The following is a 14,324-nucleotide window of genomic DNA, read 5'->3' on the forward strand; positions in this document are numbered from 1 at the left end:
ATCTTTCTCTTTGGTCCTGTTAGTCCTGTGGCCATGGTCTGCCAACCCCTGGTGTAGACTTATGGATTCTTGTTTAGTTGAGTAAATGGATTGTGATCCTTTAAAATGATTTCTTTTGGTCATTTAGCTTTAGCCAGTAGGAGCCCCTTGCCATTGGCTCCTGTTCACTTTTGGTATGTGCCCACCATTCCTGGAGCACTTCCTTCCTCATCAGACTTTTCTTCTGTTTTCCCTGCCTGAGCTTCCTGGAGCCAGCTCTTTCTCCAGGGAGTCCTGGTTCCCTTTTTTTTTTTTTTTTTTTTTTGTCAAGACGGGGTCTACCTGTGTCACCCAGGCTGGAGTGTGCAGTGGTGCAGTCATGGCTCACTGTAGTCTCAACCTCCTGGACTGAAGCAATCCTCCCACCTCAGCCTCCGGAGTACCTGGGGCTACAGGCGCACGCCACCATGCCTGGTTAAGTGTTCAGTATTTTTTTGTAGAGACAGGGTTTCACCATGTTGCCCAGGCTAGTCTCGAACTCCTGAGCTCAAGCAATCCACCTGCCTTGGCCTCCCAAAGTGCTAGGATTACAGACATGAGCCACTGTGCCTGGCTGTATTTCGTTTTATTACAGAAGAATATTTACATGCCAAGATCTGACTTTGGGGGTGCTTCCTGCTAGTGGGCCATCACTGCTTCTAGGCCCTCTGAGCAGCCAGATCTGGGAAATAGATGTGTGTACACATACTCATCTGCATTGCTGTTTGTATATATTAAAACTTGTGGCTGGGCATGGTGGCTCATGCCTGTATTCCCAGTACTTTGGGAGGCCAAAATGGGAGGACCAGTTGACCCAGGAGTTCGAGACCAGTGTGGGCAATATGGCAAAACCTTGTCTCTATAAAAAATTTTAGAAATTAGTCGGGTGTAGTGGCATGCACCTGTGGTCCCAGCTACTCGAGAGGCTGAGGTGGGAGGATCACTTGAGTCCAAGAGTTTGAGGCTGTAGTGAACTGTGATCTCACCATTGCACTCCAGCCTGGTGAAGACAGTGAGACCCTATCTCACACGCAAAAAAAATCTTGAGGTTATACTGACACCTCCAATTCTAATCCAACAGCAGAGGGTTAATTTTATCCTTTCCGCCTTTCCATAATTCTGAAATCAGGAACCTGATTTCCATTAGCAATAATAGGCTTACTTACCTGCTGCATTCTAGAATACACAGAAACTACGTTCCAAAGTGCTAATGGACATCTCTATGCAGAAGTCTCCTAGTTAGAGTTCAGTATTTATAGAGTTCCTCTACCTCAGGATATGTGTTCCAAATACTGTGTTCAAAAGGTACTGGGGCCAGGTGCGGTGGCTCACGCCTGTAATCCCAGCACTTTGGGAGGCCAAGGCAGGCGGATCACCTAAGGTCAAGAGTTCAAGACCAGCCTGGCCAACATAGTGAAACCTCGTCTCTGCTAAAAATACAAAAAATTAGCCAGGTATGGTGGCACACGCCTGTAGTCCCAGCTACTTGGGAGGCTGAGGCAGGAGAATCGGTTGAATCTGAGAGATGGAGGTTGCAGTGAGCCAGGTTCGTGGCCACTGCACTCCAGCCTGGGTGACAGAGCGAGATTCTGTCTCAGAAAAAAAAAAAAAGAAGTTACTTTGGGCCAGGCGTGGTGGCTCATGCCTATAATCCCAGCAGTTTGGGATGCTAAGGTGGGTGGATCGCTTGAGCCCAGGAGTTCGAAACCAGCCTGAGCAACATGGTGAAACCTCATCTCTACAAAAAATTAACCAGGCTTGGTGCGCACGCCTGTAGTCCCACCTACTCGAGAGGCTGAGGTGGGAGGATAATTTAGCCCAGGAGGTCCAGGCTGCAGTGTACTGTGTTTGTACCACTGCATTGCAGCCTGGGGAGCTTTTTATTACTTGAGACAGGGTCTCTCTCTGTCAGCCAGTTCTGTCTCACAGTTCTGGAGCCATCTGGAGGACTCAAGAAAAAAGTCATGGGCCAGGTGCGGTGGCTCACGTCTGTAATCCCAGCACTTTGGGAGGCCGAGGCAGGCAGATCACGAGGTCGGGAGTTCGAGACCAGTCTGGCCAGTATGGTGAAACCGTGTCTCTACTAAAAATACAAAAATTAGCTGGGCGTGGTGGCAGGCTCCTGTAGTCCCAGCTACTGGGAGGCTGAGGCAGGAGAATCTCTTAAACCCGGGAGGCGGATCGCACCACTGCACTCCAGCCTGGGCGACAGAGTGAGACTCTGTCTCAAAAAAAAAAAAAAAAGTCATGAAGTGGGAAAGTGCATGAAGCGAGTGCTTGTGCTCAGTCCTGCTGTGGCTGCCTGTCCCGTGGAGTATTGAGAACAGGCACCGGCACTAGCTGCTGCTTGTGGGTTTTCCTTGTTCTCGGCCAGTGGTACTCAGCCTCTGTTGTGTGTTCTAGTCATCTGGGGAGCTCTCTATTATTATTACTACTATTATTTGAGACAGGGTCTCTCTGTTGTCCAGGCTGGAGTCCAGTGGTGAGGTCATGGCTTACTGCAGCCTCGATGTCCTGGGCTCAAGTGATCCTCTGGGGACCTTTTTCTAAGTAGTAGCTGGGCGTGAAGGCGTGTGCCTGTCGTTGCAGCTGCTCAGGAGGCTGAGGTGGGAGGATTGCTTTAGTCCAGGAGTTCAAAACCAGCCTGGGCAACATAGGGAGACTCTGTCTCTCCAAAAAATAAAATAATTACCTGGGCATGGAGGTGTGCACTTGTGATCCCAGCTGCTTGGGAGCCAAAGGTAGGCAGATCACTTGAGCCCAGGGCTTTGAGGCTGTGATCACACCTGTGAATAACCATGGTACTGAGCCTGTCTCCAAAAAATAAAAAGTAAATTAAAAATTTAAAAAAGCAAGGATGCCCAAGCCTTACTCCAGAGGAGTTCAATCAGAATTTTGGGTGTGGGGGAGGCATGCAGCAATCGGCATCTTTGACCGCTCCTCCCAGTGATCCCAGAGAGGATGTGGAGTTGAAAGTCCCTGACTGAGGCAGCTTGCAGAGCCCATTGTTGGGGTAAGAGGTTGCTGTGACCCTCTGTGGTGGCCGCTTTGTGGGTGAGCTTTTAGCGCGTAGAGACTGATATCCCTCCGCTGTGTGGACTATGAGCGCAGCAGTTTTGCAGGTAGTTATAAATTCCTGGAAGATGAAAACCAAAATTTAAACCAAGAACTTTTTCCCCATCGTGGAAGTTTTCTCTAGGAAATATACAAGAATCAATGAGGGAGAAAATGTTTATCCATTGAATCTCAACAGGAGGAGTTTCATATTTGTTGCTAAGAGGAATTATTTTTGAAATATTTCAATTAGCTTTTTAACAAAAAAGAATGAAGACCCTTGATGAAGTCTACAAATAGAGTATAAGTGGGGGAAAAAAAATCAAGGTCCAAAGAACGTAAATTATATAACCATTAGTGTAAAAAAGAGGGAGAAAGTGAAAACGTCTTAAGTCCTTGTTTCTTATCCATGGAATTGATCTGGAAGGATGGACAGGAAACTGATACCAGTGGACAACTGTGAAGAGAAAAACTTAGGCTGGAGGACAGAAGAATGGGGAGAGCCCACATTATGCTCTTCAGTTTTCGTTAAAAAAATAAAAATGGGCCTTGGGAGACCGAGGTGGGCAGATCACGAGGTCGGGAGATCGAGACCATCCTGGCTAACACAGTGAAACCCTGTCTCCACTAAAAATACTAAAAATTAGCTGGGCATGGTGATGGGCACCTGTAGTCCCAGCTACTCTGGAGGCTGAGGCAGGAGAATGGCATGAACCTGGGAGGTGGAGCTTGCAGTGAGCCGATACCACACCACTGCACTCCAGCCTGGGCAACAGAGTGAGACTCCATCTCAAAAAAATAAATAAATAAAAAATAAATAAAAATGGGCTGAGCATAGTGGCTCACGCCTGGAATCCCAGCACTTTGGGAGGCCAAGGCGGGTGGATCACATGAGGCCAGGAGTTCGAGACCAGCCCGGCCTGAATTTTCAGCTATGAGTGTCTGGACTATTTGAAAATCACAATGTATATGCCAGTTACCTTAAAGAAACGGGTGTTGGGAGACTGAGGCAGAGAATTGCTTGAACCCAGGAGGCAGAGGTTGTAGTGAGCCAAGATCACGCCACTGCACTCTAGCCTGGGTGACAGAGCGAGACTCCGTCTCAAAAAAAAAAAAAAAAAAGAAGAAACAAGTGTCAGCCAAGATTGATGGGTTATATATTTTTACTGGATTACTGAGTATACGGTTTGCGCGTTTTCACCACCACTAGCCGTGTTTGCCTGCCATTTTCTGTGCAGACAGTTGAGTGGGTGCTTCCCACCTTGGCCTCTGTAAGCCTTTGGTCTGGAGGCCCTGCAACCTCAATGTCACACGAATGACTCTTTTTCAGCCTCTGGACGAGACCAGCCAGATGAGCGACCTCCCGGTGAAGGTGATCCATGTGGAGAGCGGGAAGATCCTCACAGGCACAGATGCCCCCAAAGCCGGGCAGCTGGAGGCCTGGCTCGAGATGAACCCGGGGTGAGTTGGGCCTCGCATTCCAGATGCAGTGGGGATCCAAGTCCTCGGTGGGCCTTGTTCCAGGGAGGTGGCAGCCAGGGGCAATTTTACTTCTGTTTGAATCCCTGGCAGGTTTGGTAGAGAAAGAGAATTCTGCTGGCTCTGAGCAGATTTGTATGAAAGCCCTTATATTTTTTCTAGGTATGAAGTAGCTCCGAGGTCTGATAGTGAAGAAAGTGGCTCAGAAGAAGAGGAAGAGGTAAGAGTGCATTTCCTGGCTTTCGAGGCTCTCAGTGCCCACTGGCAGTGACTTCCACCCTGTGTGTTGTGGCCCTCTCCTGGCCTGGCTGGGCATCCTGTGGGGCGGGGAACAGCAGGGCCCAGGCCTGCCTGAAGTCGGTGCTTTAGAGCTGTGGTATCCAGTAGGGCAGCTTCTGGCGACATATGACCGTTTCCATTTTAAGTTAAATCAGTCACATTACATAAAATTTAAGACTCATTTTCTCTTTCACACTGGCTGCATTTCGGGTGCTTGGCATCCCTTCTCTGGGAATGGTCTGCCTCATTTGCCCATTTCTTTTTTTTTTGAAACGGGGAGTCTTGCTCTGTCGCCCAGGCTGGAGTGCACTGGTGCAATCTCAGCTCACTGCAACCTCCACCTCCCGGGTTCAAGCAATTCTCCTGTCTCAGCCTCCCAAGTAGCTGGGACTACAGGCTCCTGCCACCATGTCCAGCTAATGTTTTTATGTTTAGTAGAGATGGGATTTCATCATATTGGCCAGGCTGGTCTCAAACTCCCGACCTCAAGTGATCCACCTGCCTCAGCCTCCCAAAGTGCTGAGATTACAGACATGAACCTCCATGTCCGACTTGTGATTTTTTTGTTGTTGTTCTGAAATGGAGACTTGCTGTGTTGCCCAGGCTGGAGTGCAGTGGCGCAATGTTGGCTCACTGCAGCCTCCACCTCCCGTGTTCAAGCGATTCTCCTGCCTCAGCCTCCCTAGTAGCTGGGACTTCAGGCACCTGCCACCATGCCTGGCTAATTTTTGTATTTTTAGTAGAGACAGGGTTATACCATGTTGGCCAGTCTGGTCTTGAACTCTTGACTGGCGATTTTTTTTTTTTTTTTTTTTTTTTGAGACAAAGTCTCACTCTATAGCCTAGGATGGAGTGCAATGGCACGATCTCGCTCACTGCAACCTCTGCCTCCCGGGTTCAAGTGATTCTCCTGCCTCAGCCTCCTGGGTAGCTGGGATTACAGGCGCCCGCCACCATGCCCAGCTAATTTAAAAAATATTTTTAATAGAGATGGGGTTCCACCATGTTGGCCAGGCTGGTCTCGAACTGCTGACCTTAAGCGATCCACCCACCTGGGCCTCCCAAAGTATTGGGATTACAGGCACGAACCAGTGCGTTAAAGTCTGTTCTGTGTTAGAGTAGTCACTCTAACCCTCTTATGATTATTGTTCACATGGTACATCTTTTTCCCTTCTTTTACTTTCAACTTGAATCTACAACAGCATATGGGTTTTGCATTTTCAGCTAGTATGACAGTGACTGCTTTTTGACTGAGTTTCTAAGCCCATTTATATTTACTGTAATTTCTGATATGATTGGGCTTACATTTGCTATTTCTTTTCTATGCCTCCTGTTTTTGTTCCTCCTTTACTGCCTTTTGTGTTTAATGTTTTTTTTTTCCTAGATTTTTATTTTTATAGTGCCTTTTTTTTTTGAGACAGAGTCTCGCTCTGTCACCCAGGCTGGAGTGCAGTGGAGCAATCTCGGCTCACTGCAATCTCTGCCTCCCGGGTTCAAGTGATTCTCCTGCCTCAGCCTCCTGGGGCTACAGGTGCATGCCACCAAACCCAGCTAATTTTTTTTGTATTTTTAGTAGAGACAGGGTTTCACCATGCTGGTCAGGCTGGTCTCGAACTCCTGACCTCAGGTGATCCTCCTGCCTTGGCCTCCCAAAGTGTTGGGATTACAGGTGTGAGCCACCACACCTGGCCTCTTCTATTTTTTTGCTTACCTCTTCATGTTTAGTTGAAGCGTACTTTAGCTACCCTGGGGTCTGACTTTTAAAACTCTGGGAGGTTGTGGTGGCGTCTAGTCTGTTTAGTAATTTCCTGGGGCTAAGTCTGTGAAATCTGGTTCCCGCAGTGTGTGTAGCCTCTGCTGTATTTCCTCAATTCTTTTAAACATTTTTTGGTTTTATCTTATTCGTGATTTTTTTCCTGGTTCATTTAGGGGCAGGCAGTGTTTCTTTGTCACTTAGTGGTCATCCAAAGATTGGGCACAGTTTGTGCTCAGACCCGCGCCTTGTTTCTCCTGCTAATGGTTCAGTTGTATGAGGAGATGCATTCCACATTTGGGCCATTGTCGGGTTCTCCCTGGCACTTACGCTTTGCTGGGCCCTTTGACGTCTGTTTGCATATGCACAGACTCAGCCTCAGCCAGTGATACGCTTTTCCCTACTGTGGCTGATCTCACCTCCATTAGCAGTGCCACTGGGCGTGGGCATTGCTTCCTTCTACAAGTGACTGAGCCCCTTCCACCTCCCTGCCGAGCCTCATGGCCTGCAGCTCTCCAGCCGTAAGACGTTCGTGTGTCCGGAGCTGTGAGGCAGAAGAGATGAAAGTGGCCCACAGTAAAAGTGCTACAAACTCCCACTCTGCCCACCTGAAGTTCAGTTTTTTAAGGTTCAATGATTCTAGTAGACCTTTGGTCAACTCGCTGAGCTCTGAAATGCTCACTCTGTCAATTTGTCCGGCTTTATGGTTGCTTTTGGGGAGGAAATTTGCCCACCTCCTCATTTGGGTTTAGCTGAAAGTCTCACTCCTATTTTAATTCCAGCATGTCTGTAGCAGCTCTGATTTTCTTGCCTAAAATGTCGGTGTTATTACCACCTGTTTATTCCAAGTGATCTATAAAATCATTTTTTGTGACCTAAGGGAAATCCCACTGGCTTTTCACTGGAATTATTTAGCAGATTAATTACAGATCGTATTTTTAAAGCTTTGTAGCTGTTCCATTATAGATGAGGGAACAATCAACTGTGTTGTATTTGTAGGATGTAAATGGCAATACAAGAATAGTTTAAGATAAGGAAATGCATTCTTGTCTGTGTTATCAATATGTGTTATGCAAAATCCCAGTAAAGGCTGGAAAGCCATTAAATGACGCAAAGTGAATGCTTAAACAAGTTTGTAGATAACTTGCAGTAAACTGAGATGCTTCTTGTCGCCAGTGTTATCAGACATATTGTAGATGGTTGAGACTTGTCAGTAAAGCTAGAAGTAAATTACAAGCAATAAATATTGAAAGTTGGTTCTAAGATATTTAAAGCCAGGCGCGGTGTCTCACGCCTGTAATCCCAGCATTTTGGGAGTGCGAGCTGGGTGGATGATCCGAGGTCAGGAGTTCGAGACCAGCCTGGCCAACATGACGAAACCCTGTCTCTACTGAAAAATACAAAAATTAGCTGGGGTGATGGTGGGCTCTAAGATATTTAATACCTAGGAAATCCAAGAGAATCAACTGAGAAACTGCTTTAGTAGGTCAGCAGAGAATAGACGTGTCATGTTCATTGTATAACAGGGGTAGGAGGGATATGGAGTCTACTTCTAATTAGTAACGAAAGTCCAGAATACCCTGAGATAGCCTTAAAAGAAGTGTTGGAGCCGGGTGCGGTGGCTCATACCTGTAATCCCAGCACTTTGGGAGGCTGAGGCAGGCAGATTCTTGAGCTCAGGAGTTTGAGACCAGCCTGGGCAACATACCGAGTCCCTGTCTCTACGAATAATACAAAACAATTAGCCAAGTGTGGTAGTGCACACTTGGTAGTGCACGCCCGTGGTCCCAGCTACTCGAGAGGCTGAGGTGGGAGGATCGCTTAAGTCCAGGGGGTGGAGGTAGCAGTGAGCTGAGATAGCACCACTGCACTCCAGCCAGAGTGACAGAGCAAGACCCCATCTCAACAATTACAAAATAAAGGAAGTGTCGGGAATCTGTGGTGGGGAAACCAAAAATGGTTTACTGGGCCGGGCACAGTGGCTCACGCCTGTAATCCCAGCACTTTGGGAAGCCAAGGCAGGCGGATCACGAGGTCAGGAGTTTAAGACCAGCCTGGCCAACATAGTGAAACCCCGTCTCTACTAAAAATACAAAAATTAGCCAGGCATGGTGGTGCGTGCCTGTAGTCCCAGCTACTTGGGAGGTTGAGGCAAGAGAATCGCTTGAACCTGAGAGGCGGAGGTTGCAGTGAGCTGAGATCACGCCACTGCACTCCAGCTTGGGCAACAGAGTGACACTTCGTCTCAAAAAAAAAAAAAAAAAAAAAAAGATGTAGCCAGTGTGGTGGCATTTGCTACTTGGGAGGCTGAGGCGAGAGGATTGCTTGAGCCCAGGAGTTTGAGACCAGCCCGGGGAATGTCACGAGACTGCATATCTACAGAAATTTAAAACATTTGAGCTGGGTATGGTGGTGCATAGCTGTAGTTCTAGCTGCTGGGGAGGCTGAGGCAGGATGATCGCTTGAGCTCAGGAGTTCAAAGCCATCTGGGCAACATATTGAGACTCCCATATATTAAAAATAATAATAATAAATACATAATTTTAAAACGAAGATGTAAATAACAAACATCACACATTCCAGGATAGGTAGAGGGGGTGAGGGCTGTAAGAAGATCACTTGCTTCTGAAACTGTGTTCTCCCCATGGGAGTCCCGTCCCCCTTCTCTGGGGGATGAACTGAGGTGACATGGGCTTGTCTCTTGGTAGGAGGAGGAGGAAGAGCAGCCGCAGGCAGCACAGCCTCCCACCCTGCCCGTGGAGGAGAAGAAGAAGATTCCAGATCCAGACAGCGATGACGTCTCTGAGGTGGACGCGCGGCACATCATTGAGTAAGGGGTCCCGACACACATTGTTCTGTGCCAGCTTCCTGTGAGGTGGCGCTGGTGGGAGTGGCTAGAATCCCAGCCATCCCTAGCTGACATTCAGCACTGTCCAGCCAGCTGCTACTGTGGAACCACAGAGACCAAATTTATTTACTTCACATTTCATGTATTTTATAGGGATTTAATAGAGCAAATGCATTCGCATGTTTCACCATATGCTTACGAGGTACGGTCAGGTGTGCGGGAGAAGCCCTTCTCCCCCCGTTTTCTGCTCTCCGGCTCCCTCCCTTTCCACTACCCTCCCTGGGGAAACTTTCCAGCCTCGTGTGTCATCTTCCAGAGATGCTGTCTGCATTAGCAAGCAAAATGTGCATATTTTTGTCTTTTCATTTGCATACATATCTCCAGTGTACATTGGTGTGCACCTTGTTATTTTCACTGAACCTTCCCTCTCGGAGGTCATCCTGTGTCCGTGCAGAGTGCTTCCAGTCCGGTCCTCAGTGTGCAGTGTCATACTGCATCACATTATATTCTCATTTTCGTAGGCTGCCCTTTGGTGACAGGCATTTAGGTTATATTTCTCATCTTTTGCTCCTGTAACACATCACAGTTAACACACTAATCTCATCATTGCTTATGGTTAGGAATTAATGGATCTTGTTAAAAAGCAAGTGAGGGCTGGGCGTGGTGGCTCAGGCCTGTAATCCCAGCACTTTGGGAGGCCAAGGCAGGTGGATCACTTGAGGTCAGGAGTTCAAGACCAGCCTAGCCAACTTGGTGAAACGGCATCTCTACTAAAAATACAAAAATTAGCTGGGCGTGGTGGCGTGCACCTGGAGTCCCAGCTACTTGGGAGGCTGAGACTGGAGAATCACTTGAAATGAGGAGGAGGAGGAGGAGGCTGCAGTGAGCTGAGATAGCACCACTGCACTCCAGCCTGGGCAACAGAGGGAGACTCCATCTCAAAAAAAAAAAAAATGTAAGTGGCTAAAAGTCACTTTTTTTTTTTTGGGGGGCGGGGATGGAGTCTTGCTCTTTCACCAGGCTGGGGTACAGTGGCGCGATCTCGGCTCACTGCATCCTTTACCTCGTGGGTTCAAGTGATTCTCCTGCCTCAGCCTCCCGAGTAGCTGGCACAACAGGCGCGGGCCACCATGTCCAGCTAATTTTTGTGTTTTTGGTAGAGATGGGGTTTCACTATGTTGGCCAGGATGGTCTTGATCTCTTGACCTCGTGATTACCCACTTCGGCCTCCCAAAGTGCTGGGATTACAGGCGTGAGCCACCGCACCTGGCCAAAGTTACTTTTTAAAAGAAAAGCATTCAGATTAGATTACAAATTGTCTAAGTTTTAACAGTTATGGTTTTGTATGAACCTGTTCAGTCTGTGTTTCTTTTCACCTTTAGGCTCATGAATTGTTCTTAGAAAGGGTGGGTTCTATGATGATCAGCGTCTGGCTATGTGCAGAGTGTCTTTCTGTGCTGTGGCAAGTGACAGCATTCTGTTTGTTGTTTTGAGACAGTCTTGCTCAGTCACCCAGGCTGGAGCGCAGTGGCTCGATCTCTCGGCTCACTGCAGCCTCTGCCTCCCGGGCTTAAGTGATTCTTTTACCTCAGCCTCCTGAGTAGCTGGGGTTACAGGCATGCGCCACCACGCCCGGCTAATTTTTTTTTTTTTTTTTTTTTTTTGAGACAGAGTCTTGCTCTGTCGCCCAGGCTAGAGTGCAGTGGCGCGATCTCGGCTCACTGCAAGCTCCGCCTCCCAGGTTCATGCCATTCTCCTGCCTCAGCCTCCCGAGTAGCTGGGACTACAAGTGCCCACCACCACGCCCGGCTAATTTTTGTATTTTTAGTAGAGACGGGGTTTCACCGTGTTGGCCAGGCTGGTCTAGAACTCCTGACCTCAGGTGATCCACCCACCTCGGCCTCCCAAAGTGCTGGGATTACAGGCCTGAGCCACCGCGCCCAGCCTGATTTTTGTTTTTTGTAGTAGAGATGGGTTTTCACCATGTTGGCCAGGCTTGTCTCGATCTCCTGGCCTCAAGGGATCTACCTGTTTCAGCCTCCCGAAGTGTTGAGATTACAGGCATGAGCCGCCATGCCCATCAGAGTGATAGAATTCTTGCTCTGTGGTGATGCAATCAGGGCCCAGAGCTCCCAGGAGTCCAGTCTGGGCCCCTCAGGCTTAGTGCAGGCTGCCCTGCCTGGCCTCACACTGTCCGGCTGCACCTCTGTGTGTCTTACAGTGCTGGCCACAGGTCATTCAGCAGAAAGGGCCACTCCACAGAGCTTGTGTCAGGAGCGAGCACGTTGTCACAGATAGGAACGTGTGTCCTTACCCGGCACTTCCATCTCACTCCCAGGAACGCCAAGCAAGATGTCGATGATGAGTATGGCGTGTCCCAGGCCCTTGCACGTGGCCTGCAGTCCTACTATGCCGTGGCCCACGCTGTCACTGAGAGAGTGGACAAGCAGTCAGCGCTTATGGTCAATGGTGTCCTCAAACAGTACCAGGTGAGGTAGGGAGTGGGGAGGCCACCGCCACGTAGCTGCCTCGGTGCAGGTGTTCCCAGGTGGTGCGGGCTTCGGACCTCAGGCAGACCTGAGTTCACCTTTTGCTCTTTGTGGGCAATGCACTCTTCCCCTCTGAGCCTGGGTTTCCCCATGTGTAAAGCAGAGATGTGGTCTGGTAGGTTAGCTGCCAGGAGGAAGTGCAACAGCAGAAAGTCAGTGTCTACTGGGTGCCTGATGTGCCAGGCAGAGTGGGAGCGATTTGCACGCCAGTGGCCTCACAGAGGAGACGGGTCCACCTGAGGAGCAGAGAAGTGCAGCACCTCCTCAGCATCGCACCGTGTGTAGGGCTCAACCAGGGCCAGAGCTCAGATCTGGGCATCTGCATGCTCAGGACAGGTTACCTGAGCTCTGTGTGGTGTGAAACGGTGAGCATCAGGAGCTTAGATCTAGGAGCCGGCAGCCCTGGACTCCGCTCTTTCTTCTGGGGATGAGGTAGCAGGTCCTGTGTGTGGGTGAAAAGTTGATAGCTCTGAAGCTCTTCACCTGGGCCTGACTTGGGACAGTCAAGAAACAGAGCTGCTCATGCTCTTAATGCGGCCCGCCATCCCAAGCTCATTACAAGGCCCCGCAAGGCAACCAGCACAACTCCAACCAAAGAACAGGTCTCTCTGGTTTTCAATTTGGTTTCTTTTCTTTTCTTCTTTTTTGAAACGGAGTCTCTCTCTGTTGTTGCCCAGGCTAGAGTGCAATGGCGCAATCTCGGCTCACTGCAACCTCGGCCTCCCGGGTTCAAGTGATTCTTCTGCCTCAGACTCCTGAGTAGCTTGGACTACAAGTGCGCGCCATCGCGCCCAGCTAGTTTTTGTATTTTTAGTAGAGACAGAGTTTCACCATGTCAGCCAAGCTGGTCTCAAACTCCTGACCTCAGGTGATCCGCCCACCTTGGCCTCCCAAAGTGCTGGGATTACAGATGTGAGCCACTGTGCCCAGCCCCTACTTTCTTTAAGACAGCTCTTAAACCTTTTGTGCTAATATCAACATTCAAAGCTGCACATGCACCTATAGTCCCAGCTACTTAAGAGGCTGAGATGGGAGGATCACATGAGCCCAGGAGTTGAAGATGGGCCTGGGCAACATAGTGAGACACTGCCTTTACAAAAATATTTTAAAAATTATCTGGGGGTGGTAGCACACATCTGTAGTCCCAGATACTTGGGCGGCTTAGGTGGGAGGAGAGCCCGAACCCAGGACTTCTGAGCTGTAGCGCCCTATGTTGATCAGGTGTCTGTACTAAGTTCAGCGTGAATATGATGACCTTCCAGGAGTGGGGGACCACCAGGTGGCCTAAGGAGGAGCGAATCTGCCCAGGTCAGAAATGGAGCAGGTCAGAACTAATGTGCTGATCCGTAGTGAGATAGTCCCTGTGAATAGCCACTGCACTCCAGCCTGGGCAGCATAGCGAGACCCCATCTCTATAAATAATGGAACAAAGGCAAATCTCATGGTTAGTGGAATTTTCCAAGAGTCCCATGCAATTAAAATAATTAGAACTTGGCTAGGCGCAGTGGCTCACAGCTGTGATCCCAGCACTTTGGGAGACCAAGGCGGGTGGATCACCTGAGGTCAGGAGTTTGAGACCAGGCTGGCCAACGTGATGAGACCCTGTCTCTACTGAAAATACAAAAAATTAGCTGGGCATGGTGGTGCATGCCTGTAATCTTAGCTACTTGGGAGGCTGAGGCAGGAGAATTGCTTGAACCCGGGAGGCAGAGGTTGCAGCGAGCCAAGATCGGGCCACTGCACTCCAGCTTGGGTGAGAGTGAGACTCGGTCTCAAAAAAAAAAAATGAATTAGAACTTGGCCACAACTTACTTCTTCAATCCATTATGAAAATTTCCAAATTTTCCTTCATGACGTTATCTTCAGTTTGCAAGTAGTCTTCTGTTTAAGGCCTGTATTTCAGAAAGCTCCCAGGCTTTGGAAATCCCTCCCTTAATCTTGAAATGATGTTCAGGCAGTGAATTCCTCACCAAGTCGCCCTGAAGCCCTCGTGCTTTCCTGAGTGCAAGTGTCCCGTGGTGTGGGCAGGCTTTTCCTGTGTGCTGTGTGGGGCATGGACAGGCAGACAGTGTAACAGTTGGGAATGAGCTGTTGAGATGTGCATTAGAAATGTTACACATGTCCATCGTTAGCACAGTCACCCTGCAGCTTCACAGACGTTATTGCTAAGGATGAGGCTAAGCGATAAAGAATCAGTTTGGTTCAGAGGAAAAATCCTTGGTAAAGGCAGTAGAGGGTGGGATGTGGCTTAAGCAGAACTCGTGGCTGGTGGTGTCTGACTTTCTAAAGTGGGGAGAACCCTCTGGTGTCTGACCCGGCCTTCAGTCCTGGCGTGGCCGCGTCT

The 14,324-nt window shown here is 49.0% G+C and overlaps 1 protein-coding gene across 18 annotated transcripts in view; it reads left to right on the top strand.

Annotated features, from left to right (window-relative positions):
* SMARCA4 (SWI/SNF related, matrix associated, actin dependent regulator of chromatin, subfamily a, member 4) overlaps positions 1-14,324 on the top strand; it is a 100,922-nt gene that overhangs the window by 36,627 nt on the left and 49,971 nt on the right. For all 18 annotated transcript variants that reach the window (XM_054463906.2, XM_063657815.1, XM_054463910.2 and 15 more), the window contains exons 12-15: positions 4,403-4,533; positions 4,714-4,771; positions 9,292-9,413; positions 11,770-11,920. In XM_054463906.2, the coding sequence (XP_054319881.2) occupies positions 4,403-4,533; positions 4,714-4,771; positions 9,292-9,413; positions 11,770-11,920 (462 nt within the window). The remainder of the gene's footprint in view (positions 1-4,402; positions 4,534-4,713; positions 4,772-9,291; positions 9,414-11,769; positions 11,921-14,324) is intronic.

Source organism: Pongo pygmaeus, chromosome 20 (genome assembly GCF_028885625.2).
Source record: "Pongo pygmaeus isolate AG05252 chromosome 20, NHGRI_mPonPyg2-v2.0_pri, whole genome shotgun sequence".
NCBI lineage: Eukaryota > Metazoa > Chordata > Mammalia > Primates > Hominidae > Pongo > Pongo pygmaeus.